This window comes from Pygocentrus nattereri, chromosome 20 (assembly GCF_015220715.1).
Source record: "Pygocentrus nattereri isolate fPygNat1 chromosome 20, fPygNat1.pri, whole genome shotgun sequence".
NCBI classification, from domain to species: Eukaryota; Metazoa; Chordata; class Actinopteri; order Characiformes; family Serrasalmidae; genus Pygocentrus; species Pygocentrus nattereri.
The window spans coordinates 22,743,737-22,765,091 of NC_051230.1; the positions used below are offsets into that span (position 1 = coordinate 22,743,737).

General features: G+C 36.9%; 1 protein-coding gene across 1 annotated transcript in view; it reads left to right on the forward strand.

Moving 5' to 3' along the window:
* The window catches only part of arid3c (AT rich interactive domain 3C (BRIGHT-like)), a 102,423-nt gene extending 84,738 nt beyond the window's left edge, over positions 1-17,685 (forward strand). The window contains exons 4-8 of the mRNA XM_037531900.1: positions 3,157-3,340; positions 6,696-6,940; positions 8,987-9,277; positions 14,042-14,131; positions 16,843-17,685. Of these exons, the coding sequence (XP_037387797.1) occupies positions 3,157-3,340; positions 6,696-6,940; positions 8,987-9,277; positions 14,042-14,131; positions 16,843-17,015 (983 nt within the window). The 3' untranslated portion in view covers positions 17,016-17,685. The remainder of the gene's footprint in view (positions 1-3,156; positions 3,341-6,695; positions 6,941-8,986; positions 9,278-14,041; positions 14,132-16,842) is intronic.
* The last annotated feature ends 3,670 nt before the right edge of the window (positions 17,686-21,355 follow it).

Sequence of the window (21,355 nt, forward strand, 5' to 3'; positions counted from 1 at the left end):
TAGCCTGCTTCCACAAGAGCTCTGCATACTAGTGCACTAGCCACTTGGCTTCCATTTCACCGCGGGGAGAGGATGCTGCGGTTCTTTATATTCAACTGCAAAGGATGCAGGAAAACCACCCCTTCGTCCATGTGTTGTGTCTTTCTGACGAAGAAAGAGACTTACTCAAGCAAGTTAGCACAATTTCCTGCTTTATACACATGAATGAAGGCAGGTTTGGTTATTCTTACTTTTCATGCTTTGGAGGGGTGAGTAAGCGCAGACACATTCCCGTTCCATTATCTGCCTGAAGTGTGTGAAGAAAACACATTACCAGTGAAGCAAGCCACAGAGATGATTGGCTCCCACCAGCAGCTTATTCCCTTCACTACTTCGTCAATTACGCACTTTTAGCGAAGAAGCAATTAACAGGCAAACGGCACGGTGGGCTCAGCCGAACTTTTTTTTTCCCCCTCCGTGATCTGCAATCGCTCATTGTCATAATGATGCATGGCTGCATCAGGTTCTTTGGCCTGACAAAAGCTCGTTCTGGCTTTTATTCGCTGTATCTCTTTCAGGAAATCAGAGGGGACAAATGCATCACCTCAGCAATCGAGCACACATAAATCTCATTGTAAAAGGGGCTTGTCCCGGGTCAGATTCAACCAGACGCTGGCTTTTGTCGAGCCAGCTTTTATTTATTGCCCTGAGCTCTTTTAGGTTAGCCTTTTGTGTACGTGGATAAATAATTATTTTAACGATTATCTTTGGGGAGTTGTGTATTATGAAGGCTATTGTTTTAAACCTGGACCAAGGAGGGGGCATTCGGGCATTCTTTTCTTTTATTGCTAAGTTATTCTTAAATTGCTGGGGGTAATTAAACCTTAGATGAGACATGATAATTTTAGGGGGGGTTGTAGACCCGCTGTTAGATCTTTACAGTACGGCAAGAATTTCAAGAAAACATAAATTAAGCAGCATTTAATACCTCTAGATTGAATACAGAATGAATGAAGCAGGTTAACACTGTACAGATGAACATATCGCCACTGTCTCAGCAAAACCTTGTATTTCCAAAATAGTAACTCTACAGGAGAAGGAAAAGTCATTCTTAATCTATTATGCAAGTTAATGTAACAAGATTATATTCTAAGTCATTTTGGAGAATTTCAGTTCATTGGGTCCATTCATTGTGTCAAAATGTAAAGGACAGCTGGTGTTTTGAGATTATGTAAAAATATACCGTATATAGCAAGTTTAGCTGAACTGTTTGCTTATTAGTATAATTAAGTATAATATAAGCAGCATTAACCACGGCCATGGACTGTTATCTCTGATTTTAAGAGGCTTACCATCTTACCCTCTGTGACAGTTTTAAAAATTCAAAGCACAGTTTGCAGAGAATTTGGACAGAAAAGCCAGAACTTTTTTGGTTAATGGTAGTGTGATATATGGACAGTTTAGGGCGAAGTTAGAAATAGCAATTGATTGTTTTAGATGGTGCTGCTAGTTTAAATGTAATTTCATCATTGTCCTGTTCAGGTGGGCAGATAAATCTTTTGTTTTAATAGTGTCTCTTAGTTCACATGCCAGAGAGGCAAAATGAAGCCGTAATTACACGGCTTAATTGATGTGTTTTTACTGTTATGGACTATCCTTCTACTCCCTGCTCTCTTTTCACAGCGAACGCCCTGCTTGCTGTTGTTTGCGCTATATTTCTCTACGTATTGATTGCTATTATGGTAAATCCGATGGGCACAATGGAACTCTATCAGCAAAATACAGGTTAATTATCTTGAGGTCAGCCGGCCTCCGATTCACACAAAGGGCCAGTCTTCTTCGCTCTTTATGACCTAGCATTAAATTGTGAGCACAAATTATCACAGGAGATTCATGGAAATTAGGAGGTAAAAAAGGCAGGTTTTACAAATTACTTTCTTTTTTGTTTGTTTATCAACACTTTGTCTCCCAGCAGTGTGTTTTATAATAGCAGAATATCAAACATGGTCTGGATGGACAAACGTAAAGCTGTGTGTTGACCATTATAGGCCATTATATAGGAAGAAAATCTGTGTGCACTTTGTCTATGGTGATTTGTAACTGTCATACCCCACTGGCCAAAATTAGGCAGCTCTGATATCTAAACATCTAAATGAACATATTGGTTTTGTCTGACTTTTTTAACCATTTGAGCAAACCAGCTTCCTTTAGCACTGTGTGGACATTTCATGGTGAATAGCACAATAGAATATTATCAATATCAACCTTAATCGATCAACAAATTCAAATGATAAAATGCAATAGAGTTAAGAATTGAGCCAACACAAATAAGTAGTATCCGAGTTTTAATCTGAAACATTGGTGTTCATTTTTCTATTTCAGAAGCCACAAAAATTGCAGTCTAAACTACAAACCATTTAATCAGGAAAGGTCTTTAAATAGTTATTTCGTGTGGGAAGTGATTGCAGTTTTATCAGTCCTATTGCTTTGCATCCTGTGTCCAAGAGGACAGGCTACACCAAGGCAAGTGAGGTACCTGCCAAGTCGCTATCTGGGTGGTCCTCCCTGCGTTCAGAGGGGCCTGTAGTACCAAAAGCCGCTTAATCCTCTGCTCCGCTGTCTAGTGCCCAGCTTTGACTGGGCTCAACTTAACCTGTATGCTGCCCTTGCTGCCGTTTCCATGATAAAAACAGCAAACTAGCCAAATAAAATTACTATATAAAATAAAAATGATGAACCAAAATGAACTGCAACTAAAACAGTGATGATAAATCTAATTTATTACACTCTTGTCTTGATAAACACTGCAAGAGATACAAGTGACTTACACAAGCTATATTTGAGTGAGAGCTACAATCGCAGCAATGACAGTATGTGTTGTGAGAATGCATATACTTTGTCTTATACCAACCGCAGATTAACGCCTTCATAAACTATGAAATAGAGATGTATTGCCAGTATATCACCAACATACAGTAGAACCTTTTGATTGAGCTTGAGCTTCAGTTGAAAAGAGACTTTTTTTCCCAAATTGGAGAGGGAGGATGTCAGACATTTTACTTATGCCAGACTGATTGGCCTTATAAGCGGCGGTGAGACCCATCGATGAGGTAGAGTTAATGGCATTGATTGTGGATATTGTGTGTGTGTGTGTGTGTGTCTCTCCCACTCCTGCAGGGACTCCAGTGAATCGGATTCCTATCATGGCCAAGCAGGTGTTGGATCTCTACACTCTCTACAAGCTTGTCACCGAAAAAGGCGGCTTAGTGGAAGTCATCAATAAGAAAATATGGCGCGAGATTACCAAAGGCCTGAACCTCCCTACCTCCATCACCAGTGCAGCTTTCACTCTCCGGACCCAGTGAGTGCGATAACCTTTCACACTTTCAACCTGTTGATAACCTCCAATTGCTTCTTGACCATCGAGTCCAATTCAGATATCTGCTTTTAAAGTAGAAAGACTGGAAGATTATGTATGTATGACATGGCTCAAATGGTTACAATACTGAACCAAAGGGATGCTTTTGCTGAAGAATTCACTCTAGGGCTGCAACAAATGTTATAAATCAATCGTTAAAATATTGGAAAATGGAAAAACAAAAACATTTGAATAATTGACTACTGTCCTAGCAGTTCTATGGGAAAGCATATGTTTCTTTTATCCAGCTAAATGTTAGTCTGTCACCAGTAGCACACCAGCTCTGCACCCCAGCCTCACAAGTGATTATAATTTGGCTCAGCTTGCGAGACTCTCACAAGTTTAAATAAGTTTCTTACTTCTCTGGATTGCTAGTTAACACGTTCTCAGTTGCCTTAAATTACTGAGAATAAATTAGAATGTACTGGTCAGCTAGCTGACCAGAGCTGTAAGAAAGTTACTCGGAGTGCTGGCTGCGTTAAAATGGATGAATTTAGCTGATGATGCTTCAGTAAAATGCAGTTTTGAGTGGCTTTAAAACCTCGATCAAGAATTGACTAAAGTGTAGTCTCATTTTGAAGCTTATGGTTAAAAAGTTGCTGTTTCCTTTGTTTTCTTGCACTTTCCACTGCTGTTCTTACAGGCAGAATCGTATTACTGTTACTTTAGTAATAGTAGTAATTAGTCATTTTTTTATTCAGTAGTTTTATTAGAACACATAATAATAATAATAATAATAAGAAGAAGGTGAATCATATTAATAATGTTCAGTTATTAGGCAAAAACACACTTTGAACCTTTATTATGTTATAGAATATTTGAATATTTAAGATAATACTCACTAAAACTGAATTTTGCAGCCCTAAAAGCACAAATTGAATTTTGAATTTTATTTCCAACTGTATACAGCATTTCCTCATAACTAAAATATTACACACAGTTTTGTCTTTGCCATTATTTACCTTTAGCAAATAGATATGTTGATATGGTGTATGCATTTAAATCAATGACATTTAAGTCTTTGTTTTTTCTGTGCAAAATGAAAAAGTTATCTTAACCAAAATATATAAATCATTTCCAGTCATCATGTCACCCATACCTGTCATATCATCTCATTAACAATACTGCAAAAACTAACCTACTGTTTACTCCAGAAAGTGAGTTTTGACAGTTATCTGTTATGATCTGCTCCAAGTTTTGACCCCTTGAGTTGAAGCAGAGCTTGTTTGTGCAAGTCTATTCTCCAAACCATCATTTAAGTCAGTTACATCACCCTCAGAGAAGACAAATTTCTCCAAATCCCCATATAGGCTGCCTTAAACATATACAATGGCATTCAAAGAACATGAGTGCAATCAGCTTCACCTGGTCATGAACCCATCTCATAGAAAAAAGTGTCCTTTCATGTGGTCTTTAAAACAGATGTCCTTCACCCAGACTCATGTAGATCAAGGGAAAGCAAGAGACCTCTAGCTGGATTACATAGTCACAGACAGGGAAAATATAGTGACTCTCTTTGGTCTTTAATGTGCTTTAGCTTGAAGATATAATAACTTTCAATTCTCAGTTCCTTTTGTAGTAAAAGATAGCTAATGATATGTGTAAATGTTTAACTTACTAAGTAATGGGTGAGCTTAGAGCACTATAAAAAGTTTTGGGGGCTCAAAATGTGCCTTATTTTATCACTCCTTAGGCTATTATGTGAGGCCATGTAATTTATTTCATTTTAAGTTAAATTGTAGAATTTAGAGCACAATTTCTATTTATTTGTTTCACATAATGGAAAACTAATTCATACATTGTACAATTTGCAATTATTTTATGTTAATTGTTTTTCCACAATATATTAAATTCAGCAAACAGCTATCATGTGTTAAACTGTGCAGAAGTGTGTTCCCTGCAGAAAATGTGCTTTAACTTATTTTAACTTCAGCAAATTAACAAAACATGTCTATAATATAAGCAAGCTGTGACTTGATAAAATATAGTAATTGACTCAAATTGAAATCAACAGACATAACATGCTTATTGACACCTAGTAAACAGAAAAGTTCTTTCAGATACTTTATTTCTTTGTTTTGCTGTCATGTATCATTACTCTGGCTTATTATGTGGGGAAAGGCCTTCGCAGTCCTTGTTGATAACAGTCCTTTACATTGTGCAGTTTTTAATTCTTTAAAAATATCTGATTTAGTTCATCAAGCTTTCCTTTGATTAGAGCAGGAAAAAAAACTCTGCAGGTGAATCAATGGAAGCAAATCAAGTGAAGAATCAAATTTGTTCAGAAAATTTCACTGTTGGCCAGATGTTATAACTGCTGTATTTGTTTTATCTTTTAGAGTCTTCAGTCAGTCCGTAGTTTCGCCTTACCACAAAGACACGGACAGTATGATACCAAGAGTACCCTGTAAAAAAAATCACTGTGAAATTACAGTAAATGATTAGATACTAGTTGCATTACTTTCACTTTTACTGTACCATATTAACAGTAAAATAACAAATGAATACTGTCACTTCACAGTAACCTGGACCACAGTATTACTGGGATGTGGCTCTATTCTCCTGTACTCTTACAGAAATCTCCAAAACAACTGTAAAAGTAATGCAGTTGTAACAATGCAAGTAATGTAATTTACTGTAGATTTACATATGAAAAAGATATTTACCAGACCAGTAAATATGTATATTTAAATAAAGTTAATGATAAACTAAATCAAATATCAATCAGCATATTTTTTTTCAATAAAATGTATTACATTTAATGAATTTTTAACTGAAAGAAAAATAAACTTTTTTTCAGCATGTTTTGTACTTTATATACAAAGATATCTCAGGTAAACATTTTAAAAAATTCAAATACAGGCAAGTTTAACTTATAATTAATTATGCTTATAATTTGCATAGAGATAATCAAAAACTCACCAAAAAATCTGCTGTAAAATCTTAACCTCTTAAAAACCCAGGCTTAATACATACTAAGACTTACTATTCAGTAACTACAGGGACTTCAGTGCGAAGTGGCTCAGCTGTTCTCAGGTTATATCAGGTTATATAAAACACCAAAACCTGAATCATCAGAATGAAAAAATTTTAAATGTTTTTATTGGATTGTTTTACACCATTTCAATTTACGCTTCAGGTATATATATCCTGTGGTACAGCTCCACATTAATCTCACAGTAATTTTCTGGTATTATCGAAAATATGTTGAGATGAGTTGATTTCCCTAAAAATTGATGAAAACATGATGAAATGTTCAAACATGTTGCTCTAACCCCAGTGTTCCTCCTCTCCTCAGGTATATGAAGTACCTATATCCCTATGAATGTGAAAAGCGGGGACTCAGTTCACCTGGGGAGCTGCAGGCAGCTATCGACAGCAACCGCCGCGAGGGTCGCCGACAGAGCTATGGCTCCGCACTCTTCAACTATTCCCCCGTAGGCACACCCACCCTGCTGCCCTCCCCCAAGCTGACCATGCCCCACATCAGCATGCCCAGCCCCAACGGAGCGCAAATGGCCCACACCCCTGTCATCAAGAAAGGTGAGGAACGTTTCCGTTCACTGTGGTGGGCAGTAAAGAAATCATAATTAAATACCTTACATAATTATACCTTACCCTATGATGATTGGATATACTTGGTCAGTGGCCAATAACCTAAATAACATTAAATAACAATGGGCACAACTATAACTTCTGTCACATAGCTTTCACACTTCAGTGTATTCAAATGAGCCCTGTTCTTTATTAATCAAAAAACAGTAGACATAGCCATCTGTACTAAATAATAAAGTAAAATGTGTTTTTTCAAGCACTGCTTGCAAATTTTACCTCGGTAAGTTGTGAATCATACATATTATAATGATTTTATGTGTTTAAAAAATGCATGTGTGTCAGGCTCTGTTTTTTACTGTGAGAGATCAGAAGGAAAATTTATAACAAATATCATCAACATTATGCAACTTGCCTTGTAGGAATCACTACAGATTCGTTGAAAAGGTCAATTTTAAAAGGAAGAATCAATCTGTATTTGTGAGTAGGTGGTAAAGCCTGATCTGTATACATGCATGTTTGGATGTATCGGATTGGAGTGTGGTTTGACCCGAGTGGAAGTTCCTTCAAATCCATATCACAAACTGGCTTAAAGGAGAAGTAATTTCTATTGCGCAACGGCACGGTCCTTCTTTTTGCTCACGCTCATTGCGCATTGTGGCTTGGATGGTCGTGGCTGCAGACAGGAAACAGCTTGCAGGACTTCCTCTTGCCCAGGCTGCCAGTTTCCGCCTTAGAGCGGTGGGAGAGATGGAGTGCAGTGAGAATGATTCACTACAGCTCCCACATGGAAAAAGACACAGTCACGCAAAGCTTCCTACTTAAAGGATCAAAGGCTTTTTTAAGGTCTGTTGGTATTTATAGGGTGGTCACCATGGCGATTAAAATAGATCAGAGTGTGTGGATCATAATTTGGTGTTTCACATGACCACACGATAGGATTCTCTTTAACTGTGTTTCTAATTCATGCATCATATAAATGCATCTATTAATTAACACTTTCCATCTAAAGTAGACAGATATATATATATATATATATATATATAGAGTTGAATGTTAATACAGATTAGTTATGTATCCCTGCTTATGCAGCAGAATACCAGTGATGGCAGTTAAGTGAGCATCTTGCTGGTGATCCGTTCTGAAAATTTGTTGAAGGAGGATTTGGGGCATGTGTTGGCCATGGTCAGCATGTAGAATCTGAGCTTTTTATGCGGCTGTGTTTTCCTACACTGTGTAAAATATGCGCAAGACTTCATTAACTGTTGGATCCTTTTTTCAGAGTGGGCGTGTTAAACTCATTCAAAACACACTCATTGTTGACTTATTGTTGTTGAGTTTATCAGAGTAACACTACTGATGGCTAACGTGTATTCACATTTATGTTTTCATTTTCAGAAATGTTGATGCTGATACAAATTAAATAAAAATCTGCACATTTTCAGCTTAGGTAATATTCTTTACATATTAAATAAATATAACAGCACTGAGAAATCATCAAAATCTGAAAAAGCATTTTTGCTTCAGTCTTAAAGGGTTCAAATTAACTGCAGTCCTAAAACTGGTGGTTCAGCTTTTATTATTTTAATATAGCTCCCTTTAGTAATGAATCCAAAACAGAACTTACTACTTCTGTTTGCACAAAAGAGGTACACTGTTATCATATGGTCATAAAAATGGAGAAGTGCTTTGTGATGCATCAGTGTGAAGGTGGTTTTCTGTCATCAGCATTGGAAAGTTTTTTGTATCTGTTTTCCACAAAAAAGCATTTCATCTAGCTTTATTTATGCGATGCAGAGCATGTCTTCATTATAATTCTGAATTAGACCAAACTAGTCCAGTCAGATCATGTTGAAGTGAAATGTTTTGTGATGCACTGAATAGTTTCCTAAAGAATCAGGTAAGAGGGCTACACACCTACTTAATCATTCTTAAATTTTCTACATTTTTAAACATTTTTGGACCATTTTTTTGTCTCTTATCAAGACCAAGGACAGTTCAGTAGGTCTCACTGTATCCCTGTTCTCTGTTCCACAGAAGACCCCATGCTGCCTGGCTGTTTGACCAACCGAGTGGGCATCCCCGTGTCTCTGGCAGGACACCACGGCGTGGCGGCTCAGGCTGCAGCTGCCCAGGCTGCGGCTGCAGCGGCAGTTCAGGCGGCTGCACTGGAGCAGCTGCGGGAGAAGCTGGAGGCTGGAGAGCCACCAGAGAAGAAGGTGATGCTGATGGCCGAAGAGCAGCAGAGGATCATGCAACATGCGCTGCAGCACAACCTCTTCGCCATGGCAACCCAGCTGCCTATGAACATCAAGCTGAACAACAGAGGTGTGTGTGTGGGAGGGAGGCGTGTGTAGCCCTGTAGTGACAGAATATATATGAGAGTTCTATTCCTGCTAGAATATACCAAAGTTTAATTACAGCACAGTACACTGTGGCCTTGTAGTGTCTAATCCAGGATTCTCATTAAACACGTAATGATATTGAATTGATCATGAAAAAACAACTCCTACCATTAAAATGTACATATTTCACTGTAATTATAGCATTTCTAGTGGAGTAATAATAGATCTGTCTGGGTCATGCTATGGCTCTGTAATTTAAGAGCTGAGATTAGTAGTGATGGTCCCAGCCAATTTTTAATGTCACTGTAGGAAAACTTCAGCTATCTCACACTCTATCATATAGTACATTTACTCCCAGCAGTTAGCAGACCCAGAGAATTCTGTTTAGTCTTACACATATGATGTTGGCCTGCAGCTGTTCTAGTATTTAAGGAGGGGTCGCATCTTAAAGTCAGTTCACAGCCACAGATTGGTATTGCAAAGCAATAGAAGTAGAGATCAAGAGGTAATTCAAAACCTTAAACAACTGCCGCCTTGTTGCCGATAACAAAAGCATGGTGTGGTTTTGTTATATTTATTTTGCATAGCTCAATGAAACAAGCAGAGCAAAACTTCAACTTTCAATCGGTATCCCATTTGTATATCTCTACTGTCTGAACAAAACCTTGGATCTCCATTTTTGCCATTTTTCAGTTCCGGTCATAATTTGAAAGTGCCTGCTGCTCTTTACATTGAGTATAAATTTCATGATAAATGGACCAAAAGAAACACCCCAAATTTACCTGGGGGGGGGTCTGGTTCCATTGACTTACATTAAAAGTAAAGCATGTTTTTCCTTCTCTTGTAAAGTTACCATTTTGGAGATTTTTTTTGGAGGTTTTTTTCTGACAGCAGTGATATGAAGGAATACAAGGAGATATTTTATTATGATTTGGAAGGAAATTTATTGTTTTGTGTAAATAAATTTTACATACTTTTTTTTACTTATGTTACTATAAGTTTTAGTTATTTTTCAACATTAAAAAAACAAAAAGGTCAGAAGTGTAGGCCTGAACTTTAGTACAGAAAGTAAAGCTAATATAATGTAAATTAATAAGTGTCTGACTATAATTATACAGATTTGCTATATCAGCACATGCCTGTTTAAAAGTAATTACATAGTGAGATATTTAATGAATTATGCAGTCAGATACAGGAAGTAAAGCTGCATGCATGCAGGTTTATGTGCACCGTTACTGCTATCAGTGGTTTTATGGAGCACCAAAAAGAAACAAAAGGATCAGGATTATTATTGCTGATAACTGACACATTAAAATATACCAGCTACATTATCTGATTGCATCAGGACAGTCAATCAAATGTGCAGCAAAGCAGTATAATGACTATACTGAAGATTACATCTATGTACAACATATTGAAGTTAAATCCAACGTGTTTTATCTGAGGGGCATTATATGTTTAAATGAGTGGATGGAACACTCTCTGCTGTTTACACTGGACAGTAAGCAGCTGGCGAAATTCCAAATCCAGTGCTGGAAACAGAGGGTCACTATAATTTTCACCCATACTGAGTCTATGTAGTTGATGAATAACTCTTCTAACTGTATATAAGCCACAGAGAGTAAAGGATAGCAGACTATGAAAGCAGAGAGCTTGGCTCAGGCCGTCATTGTAAAATATTAAGCTTCCAATGATCCATCTCATTTAATTCAATGTATTATGTGTGCTGAGCGTATAAATGTTATAGAGAAATAACCCTCCTAAATTCAGGTCAAATACGAGCAGTTTCCTAATGAATAAAAATGCTGCTGTCTGGCTACAAGTAAAATGATAATGATTTCACTACACCTGGCTTGAAGATGAGCCATAAGTCATGCATTTCATAATGACAGAGTCCGTGAGAAGATTGCGGGGTCTATCTCTCCATGAGCAATATGTTATTTCTGCATGAGTGTTACTCTTGTATCAGTCATAATGACAGACTGTGCTTTATATACTGTGCGATGGGAAAATGAAGCATAATTCCATAGCGCTGGGCAGGGCCTTGATGTAATACAGTCAAACACTCTGCAATTTAAAGATTATTTTAAATGTTATTTGCTTTAACCACGTCTGGAAATACATTGAGGCGTCCCTAGTAATGACACATGAGATAGAAATGATAGACATTAAAGAGCTCTTTATTGTAGCTGCAGCCCCGAAAATGATGCAACAAATAATTTAGTCTCTGTGAGGGCCTTCAAGCCTTTTCCCTCAATAAGAGAACCAAAAAACGTTGCTACCGCTCAAATATTATGACTGTCATGTGTCTGAATCTGATCTGATACAGTGCAGTAAGCTTGTAGGAAATAGGAAAATTGTTCTTGCAAATCTTGAAAGGGTTGCTTTTCAAAATTTTTTGTTCATTCATTTGTTATGAAATGATACATTCCTACAATGTAAAGAGCATCTGCCATTTTCAAATGTGTAAAAAATGAAAGGACAAAAAATGTAAGATTTTCATCAGCAGTGTGCATGTCTAGATTTTTTTCATTTGGGTGTTTAACCTTTAGAGGTGATATAATTACAGTCTTATGCAAAAGTTTTTTGTATGTCAAATGTCAAATGACCTGTTTTTTGCTTCTTTACAAAACGTTCATGCATCCTCTACACAAAGAAAAAGCCACACATTTCCATTCAATCAAGTCAGTATACACAGATTTCTTTACTATGACATAAACTGATGGTACAAAATTTAAATATTTCAACTGTTTCAAATATTTTAACTGTTGGTCTTCATTCACTGAAATACACTTTCATCATTTTTTATATAAACTAGTTACTTAAAGGCAACAAAACTAATTTAATTGAATCAATTTAATATTTTCAACATATCAGTTTGTAAGTCCAAGAAGCCTGTTTTTGAGTCTACAGTTTTAATGCATAATTTCTATTTATTTACTCAGATTAACTTATTGGGAAATATGAAGCTTAAAATGCACCATGTGCAAAGGTTGAGGCTGATGCGCACACTTAAAAATGTTCAGCAAATAAAATACCCTACTTAAGTTTGTTCCCTGGTGATGTGTGAATATATTTGCAATTAGCAAATCAACAAAACATGTTCATTTACCAGGGTGCACAAACTTTGCATAAGACTGTATTGTTGGCTTTGCTATACTGTTTAACATAATATTGTCAGTGATGTAATAAACTGCATAGAGATTTGCTCTGTATTCTGTATGAAGTCTGCACTACTGACTTCATTTCAGATGTTTGATTAGAAAAGACAAACATGGCAAAAAAGATGTTTTCTGCAAAACAAGACTGCGTACACAACATTAAGTTAAAATCCTAAAATATCTCCTTCTTTTTTCATAATAATTAGCAGTATTGATTGTTTCTCTTGAACATTTTTTTGACTTGTTTCAACAAGCAACAAATGAGAAATACAAACCTCAGTTCCAAAAAATAGCGGGACAGTGAAATGCAAATAAAAACAAAGCAGTTTCATTGTTTTTTGTAAATACACACTCGTTTTGAAATTGGCGCCTGCAGAATGTTCCAAGTAAGTTGGGAAATTTAAGACTAGGAACATTGTGAAATGTTCAAAAACATCAGTAAACAGGTGATGAAATCATGCTCGAGTATATGAGGAGCATCCAGGAGAGGCCTAGTCATTCATGAACAAGTAGGTGTTGACAAATATTGCATCAGTGAATAATGTTGTTTTTTTCTCAATGCACTCGGACCACATCCAGGTGTCAGAATTTAAGTGCTGCACCGTTTAAGGTGGAAACTTTGAATAAGAAATATAAGGAAATATAGGAAACCAACTTCAGCCTCGTCAGACAGAGAAAAAGTGAACAGAAGTCACTTCTTTGACTTCTTTTGACTTTGACTTTAGATTTCAGAATACCCCACTGGAGACCTTCTTTATAATTATCTGGTGAAAAATAATTGTTACATGTGCAGAGATTTTACACGTTAACTTTACTGAACGTCTCTGTTGCTAGTTTGTGGTTCATTGCCAGAAGCCACAGTTTGCATGTGCCTGCAGCTGTAGGACAATAATACAAACCAAAACTGTTTATGCAACCAAAAAGCTCATAGTGCTGTTTATTTTATGTGGTTTTCAGTATAAAAAGTGGAGAAATGTTTAGCACATTTTAACAATACTTGATAATAGATAATACTTGTTGCTGTGATAATTTTGGTCACGATGGTCATGATATTTTTGGACCTGTCCCAGCTGTTTTGGAACATATTGCAGGCATCAAATTTGGAATGAGCAACAGTTTACAAAAACAGCAAAGTTAATAAGGTAAAACTTCACATATATTTAGTGCAGGTCAAACAAAATTTAATAAGCATTTCACTTACTGTCCCACCTAAAATTACAACATGCTTTTGTGTCGGCAGCAAAAAGCCCTTATCTAAGAGTGAATTCACAAGTCTGTGACTGTAGCTCTCCATACCATAAACAATATTCAGAATGGCTTGTATGTTATGATACAGACCCTCTATGTAGTACCTTCTCCTGAGATAACCGGAAAGTTCAAATGGATGTGATATGGTTTTGACAGACCCCCTCCCACCCCACTTCCTCTCCCTCCTTCTGAACTCTTTTAATAAACTGCTCCTTATCCTGTCACTCATGAGTTATCGCCGATAGTCAGCGGCGCGCTCCTCTTGCTTCTTGTGTTCCTTTTATAAATGCTCATATTGAGTTTTTCTCTCCCTCGCTCTCCGGCTCCTCTCTTGACAGATGATAGACAAGAGACCGCATTGAACCTGTCTACCAACGGCATTAGCAGCATCAACATGTCAATAGAAATAAATGGAGTTGTCTACACAGGTAAATAGAGCGGCCGTTTGCTGATGTAATTGCAGGCAGGAAATTCAATAAGTTATAGCAGCACCCCCTGCGCTTAGTCCTCCACACAATTTGATGTCTTTGCTATAAAATCCATTGTAATGAAGTGGCAAGTCCAATAGAGTTAAAAAAGTTAAATATCTTGAAATTGGGCCCAGGCGCTGTGAGGTCGATGGGGCTTATTGTCTTTCGTGCCTGAGTGGAAAGGGCTCCTGCTCAAGGTGGATACAGTGCTTGTGCCTGGCAAGCAAGCTACTGTAATTACCTGAAGATGGCCCATTGGAGTGGCCTCCATAAGTGTGCCTGGAAACTTTTCTGAGAATGAGATCAAGTGTATTTATTTATTTTATTTTATTTTACTGGAAGCCACGTTTCCAATAATAGTCAGAGCAGTCAAACTAAAACTTCTTTGTAGGTTTCTTTCTTAGTCACAGTAAAAAGACACATTTAAAGACTGAATCAATGAAGATTTCACACCAACTGCCATAGTGCCCAAAACCATTGTGCAAGGGATTGTGGTCAAATTGTGTCACCTGATAAAAGACACGCTATTACATGATGTTCTGGGGTGGCTGCTATTTCTTTTTGATTTCCTTGGAACACACAAGGTTGTTTCATCATCACACATGTGGGTCAGTGGAAGTTTGCTTCTTTCAGCTGCTTGAACTGATTCAACCACTTGAGCTATGTGAAGTTTGCATGCATATTGCAGTGGTTTTAATTTTATTTTTTATTAGCAGTTGGAGTCATTATGTCTTTCTTGTTATTCATTTGTTATGAAGGTTTATCACATTTACAGAATGAATTAGTCAAGCACTTTTCAATTGTTCCATAATACATAATGTTTCAGACAATTTTATCATAATATATACAAAAGTGTTCAAATGTTTCAAAGCACTTGCCATATTAATTTTGTTTGTTATACAACAATGTAGATTTAAATAGCACAAACTAGTCACTTAGTGAATTGTGAATAGTGAATGTTTTTGCTTAATATTTTAAGAACTGCATCACTAATTGTATAATGATAAATAATATACTGCTTACAATATCTGTTAACATTAATTTTACGTTATCTGTCTTGAGCTTTTTGAAATATAGTTTGTATATACATATTTATAGTTGCTGTTGGGACAAAACCTAGTATCTTTATCTTGTTGTTTTTCATTTTTTGACATAATTTAAAAAATGCAGTTATATGTTGTGTCAAAACTTCATGAAGAACAGACCAACAGAAATGGTCCATTTACTTGCATTAATGGTTAAATGTTTTCCTAGTCCTGTGTAGTTACCTTTTGGAGATGCAAGGTTTTATTCTGACATCAGTGATATACAATAATGTTCATCTCTGTGTGTATTTCTCTCTAAATGCAGAGAAAACCTTAAAACCTGAATCTGAAAGCCAGGCTAATGTTTCAAAACATATTTGAAATGTGACACAAATTGCATTAATAGTTTGTAGGATTCAGCTCAGATGCTGTTTTAAGTTTGTTCTGGTGAGATATACACTACATGGACAAAAGTATTAAGACACCTACACATTACATCTGCAGGAGTTTTATGACCCCTCATTCTAAATCTATAGGCATTAATACGGAGTTGGCACCTCATTTGAGGCTATAACAGCTTCCACTCTTCTGGGAAGCTTTGTACCAGTCTCCATTCTAGTTAAACCCAAAGGTGTTTGATAGGGTTCAGGTCAGGGCTCTGTGTGGGCCAGTCAAGTTCTTCCACAACAAACTCACCAAGCTATGAACCTTGCTTTGTGCACTGGGTCACAGTCATGCTGGAACAGAAAAGGGCCTCCTTCCCCAGACTGTTCACACAAAGTTGGAAGTGTACTATTGTTCAAAATGTCTTGTTATGCTGAAGCATTAAGATTTTCCTTCACTGGAACTAAGGGGCCTAGGCCAATCCCTGAAAAACAACCCCATAGCATTATCCCTCCTCCACCAAACTTGGCACAGTGCAGTCAGGCAGGTAATGTTCTCCTGGCATTTGTCAAACTCAGACTTGTTCATCAAACTGCCAGATAGAGAACCGTGTTTCATCACTCCACAGAATACCACAGCTAGAGAGTCCAGTGGCAGAATGCGTTACACCTCTCCACCTGACGCTTGGCGTTTTGGACTTAGTGATGTAAGGTTTATATGCGGCTGCTTGGCCATTCTTTCACAAATGTTTGTAACGGCAGACTGCATGGCTAGCTGCTTGATTTTATACACCTGTGGCAATGGGACTGATTGAAACACATGAATTCAGTGCTCAAGAGGTGTGTCCCAATACTTTTGTCCAGGTATTATATTTAGTGTATATTTACAATGATGGAGGGCATTTCCTGCAAGCTGCAAGCAGTTTTACCAGCAAGCTCATGTTATTGAAGGAACTGACTTTCTCTGTAAATTGAAGTCATACTAAAGTTACAAGCTTTCCTGTTTTCCAACCAGTGTACGGGCTCTTCCTCCTCTGTAATGTTTGTGCCTATAATGAACAATCAGTTCCTAAACTGCATTCAGTAATACCTAAGAAAATACTGTGTTGGGTGTGTAGTTGCGAGGGTGACTCTGAAAGTCTGGAACCGTAGACAGGTTTTTGAAGTTTACGGAGTAAACACAGTTTTTAATGGTTCATATGGTATTTCAGGATACTGATTTGCCATTTAGTTACACTTTACTGTCTTGCACTGACCGCAGGTGTGCTGTTTGCTCGCAAGCCGGCCATTTCGGTCATGCCCGGCAGCCAGCGAGTCCAGCACCACGCCGGCTCTCAGGGAAAGAGCAGCAGCCCCGGGCTCAGCAGCCACATCCAGCCGTCCTCTTCCTCCTCCTCCACATCCTCCTTGCACGGACCAGCTGCCTCGCCTTGAGCCACTCCCCCTGAATGCCACTGAACCTGCTCCACTTCTCTCAAAGACCCAAGCAGGCTGCTGTACTATCTGCTTCTCTTTTTTTCCCCCTACATATCCTCTGATGGTGGCTCTCTGACCTTTTTTCTTTCTTTTTTTTTTTTCTTTTTTATACGTCCTCCAATGATCCTATGGCGGAATCCCACGACTATCTCCTGCGAAGTACTTCTAAGAGAGAATAAAAGGTTACTGCTTTGTCCAGGCGAATTAAGCAGCGGCTTATGGCAGCACGTGTGAAGTGCATTAAATATACATACGGAGCAAGCTTTTATTTTCCCTCCGAGGACATGTTTTTAAGTGTGAAGCTTCTTTGCGAGGCTCGCTACGTGACAGTGCCACAAACACAGGCGGCCGTAAGATGATGAAAAAGGACAAAAAGCTGAAGAACAGAATGCTTCAGTTGTTTAAATGAGGCATTTCTGCTGGATTCTCCACATAAGTACATACTTGTTGGCTGTTGAGCATGAAAGTACATTTTGTCTTTTTCAAGTATCTTCATGTGAATTATTGGATCAAACAACAGACTAGCTCTACTTTCAGCTAATACCAAAGAGGATATGGGTAACATTGTAATGGTGTTTGTGACGTCCTTTGCATATGTATAGCTTCTCCTGTCATCGCCACATTTAGATGATGCCCATGCAGAAATATATATATATATATATATATATATATATATATATATATATATATATATATATATATATATATATATATAACATTAAGCACATCCCACTGAGGGTAACAGTCAGGGAGATAAGTGTACTTTCTGTACCCATTATAGCTTTGGCTTTTCTTCTGTAGAGAAAAGACATCATTTGAATATCCCCTTCGAGTCCTGCGTCCATATAATCTTTTATAGATTGGGACAATCATCAAAAATCATGACATCAGATATTATTTCCTCATGTGGAAAAGGCAAAGAAGGTAACTTTGGTGGTATTTTATGTTGCCTTATTGCTGGTTGTGGGGACAGAAATGCTTGGAAAGTTCCTTTAGAGGAGGCTTTCCCACCAGCTCAGTCTTTAATGGCAGGTGTTCATTAAATGAAACGAAAGATTCCATAATTCAGTTATCATTGTAAGCTGGTTAGATGTGTCAGTATAGGCTTTCAAAGCTACTCGGTGGATTTTGTATTTTGAAATTACAAAAAAAAAATGGTTGAACACCATATTATACCTGATGAATATGACACGAAATATGGAAAGAAGGCTAAATGGGACTAGACTAGGTCAAACCAGTAGTAGTTTATGAGACAGTTTCTTTATTGTGAATAAGATCTGATTTAAAAGTCAACAGAAGCGAAGACTTGAAAGTTACTTTTTTTATCCCTCTTTTCAGCTACTGAAACTCACGCTTTGTTACCTCTGCTTTTCTTTCTGTCTGTAAGGGAACTCGGAGGATATTCTTTAGTTTTTTTTTTTTTTTTGTTATTTTTTTAGAAGTCTGTAAACATATGATTTCAAATTCTATTTATTATTATAAGTTTCATCTTACTATTTTAATCTGGGGCTGTATCGATGAAGCAGCTCCATGTTCAATCATGTTTTTATTTTTTTTTTCCAAAAAACCCCAAAATTATTTTACATACAGCCAGATACCTCACAGATCTACCTGTACATACATATAATAGATTATGAATACAAGATATACCTCATTTATTTCATTTCTATTATTGTTGTGAAGCCACTTGAAAATCAATGCTTTTGTTTCAACAGATCACTGGATTTTTTTTTTCATATTTTGTATTGTTATACCAAAGAAGGGAATATATTATTAACACACATCTACCTCATTTGTTACAGACTGTGCCAACAAACATGACCACAATCGCCAATTTCTAAGTGTAAACCTTTCTTTTTTCCTTTTTTTTTCCCAGTCCAGGCTCTGATGTAATTTGCATTGCTTAGTGTCTTTTGTCTGTGGCATTGTTTTTTTTGTGTATGGAAAAGAATGCCAGAAGGATTTTATTGTATGTACACAATCTTCTCCAAGCTATTTAATATAGATGTAATATAGGGTCAAACAGGACACATCAGATAGATCAGTTACTGCACCAAATACTTACTAATAGACTGTATAAGCAATGCTCCAACCACTGATATTGCTTTGGGTTTCAAGTGTCTGTATATGCACAGTGGTTTGGAGCGTATATTTTATAAATTCCAGTGTTGTACTTGAATCACTGTGTTTCATGCACAATGTTTTAGGCTTCAGGAAAGCGAGGGCTAGGTTTGCTAAAGCATTTCATTGCCGTCAAATCAAAACCTTGTTCCTTGTAAACTTTTCATTTGTTTATTTCTTATATCATTTAAAAATGTTAGCTGTCTTTCACGAATGGAACAATACAAATGGTCCAAAATGACTTGTTTCAGTAATTCAGATTAAAAGTTAAAGACCGTTTTTCGATTCTCCAGTAAAGTTACCAATCCAGACATGGAAGGTTTTGCTATGATGACGACAAACTGGAAGAATTTAGCACAGCTCAGTGTCTAAACAATGAGAAATCTGTTGCTCGGTCACTTTGATTGAGCTAAAGGGTTTTGCTTAAGCTTGGAAACGATGCACTTGCAAATGGCGGCAGCAAACCTGGCCCTTCAAAACAAAAACCAAAAACTTGGAACTTCAAGGTTTCATCTGAATGTTGAACCATGCTCTAGAAACTTCACATTGATCGGATATTGGGGATGCTCACCCAAGGTCAAACGTAGTTTTTATACGGACCTTCTCATCATGTGGTCTCCATCCACAAAAACAATCTTTATCATTTTTATTGTTCAAATGGAATTTTTAGCACTTGGCTCCTAAATATTCCGGAAAAACATGGATATGTTTTCACTTCAGGCCTTGGTTGACATGCTAACCTAAGAAACATAACGGATGTTTCCATAATTTAGAATTTAGCACAACAACGCAACATATTGTAGCTTGACGATCATTTTTGTCATTGTATAGAAGCAAAAAACTGAAGAAAATATATGAATATATTTACAGAACATCACAATGGAGCACAATCAACGCACAACTGTCACTATTCCAATTGTTCACTCGACTTTGCTGATTGACATATTAAGGGATGTGCTCTTATTATTTATTTTCCATATCAGTGGCACAGTCTATTCTCATAACAACTGTCAGCTCCCCCTTCAACCCATATCGCTTGGCTGTGGAGATTTTTGCTGGAATCTCTGGAGTGTTTATAGACTGTGAAGCAAGAACGATTCCTGAAACCAAAGCTTTTTCCGAAAAAGAAACAATGTTCACTCATTCTTGTACATGTACAAGATAACCATCAGAAAGCTTGTTAACAAAGAATTATATCATTTTGCTGAAGGTTAAGAAAAAAGGGTTCACTCGTGCTTACAAAAGAAAAAATAATATGTTTACTTTGTTAGATATGTAAACAATGCTATGCTGGTAGATTTTAGATCCTATTCGCTGTGTATGAAGCTTCAAACATTTCTTTTTATTTTATCTTTTATTTACTTTGGATAAATCCAGTGCATTATGGGAAAGCTGGATTGTGGTGCTCAGGGGTTAAAAAAAAGTACAAAAAAAACAGGTGAAAGAGATTTTTTTGTTTGTTTGTTTGTTTTGCCATTAACTTGTAGCATAATTAGAAATAAAAGTACTGCTTTCAACTTTACCAACAACTGGATGTTGTCGTTATTTCATTAATAAATAAATAACAAACAAAATAGTGACCAAACACTCATATAAAGAAAGTTCAGCTTTTCATTTTTATTTCAAGTTGACAATAACAAAAGCAGAGTGTAATTTGATGTGATGTAATTTGATTTTTTACTTGTAACTCATTGAAACAAGTGGTGAAATTCTGTCAGACATGCAGATTATTTCTATTGTTATCACATTTGTGAAGAGGAAATACAACCACATTTCCAAACAAGATGGGACGCTGTGCAGAATGTAAATTGAAATAGAATGGAATCGTGTAAACCATGGGAAGTACGAGGAACAAAATAAAGGAAAATATTACATATCAACAACATATCAAATGTTGAAACTGAGAAATGATTGCTTTTTAAAAAATAAAGGCCCATTTTGAATTTGATGCGTTCCAAAGAAGTTGGGACTGGGCCATTGTGTTTCATCACCTCTTCTTTTAACAACACTGTAAGTTGGATACACTGTTGTTGTTGGGAACTGAGGAGACACTGCTGTAGTTTTGAAAGCGAAATGTTATCCCATTTTTGCCCAACATTTCAGGATGTTATTTGTCATATTTTTCATTTTATAATGCGCCGAATGTTTTCAGTGGTGACAGGTCTGGACTGCAGGCA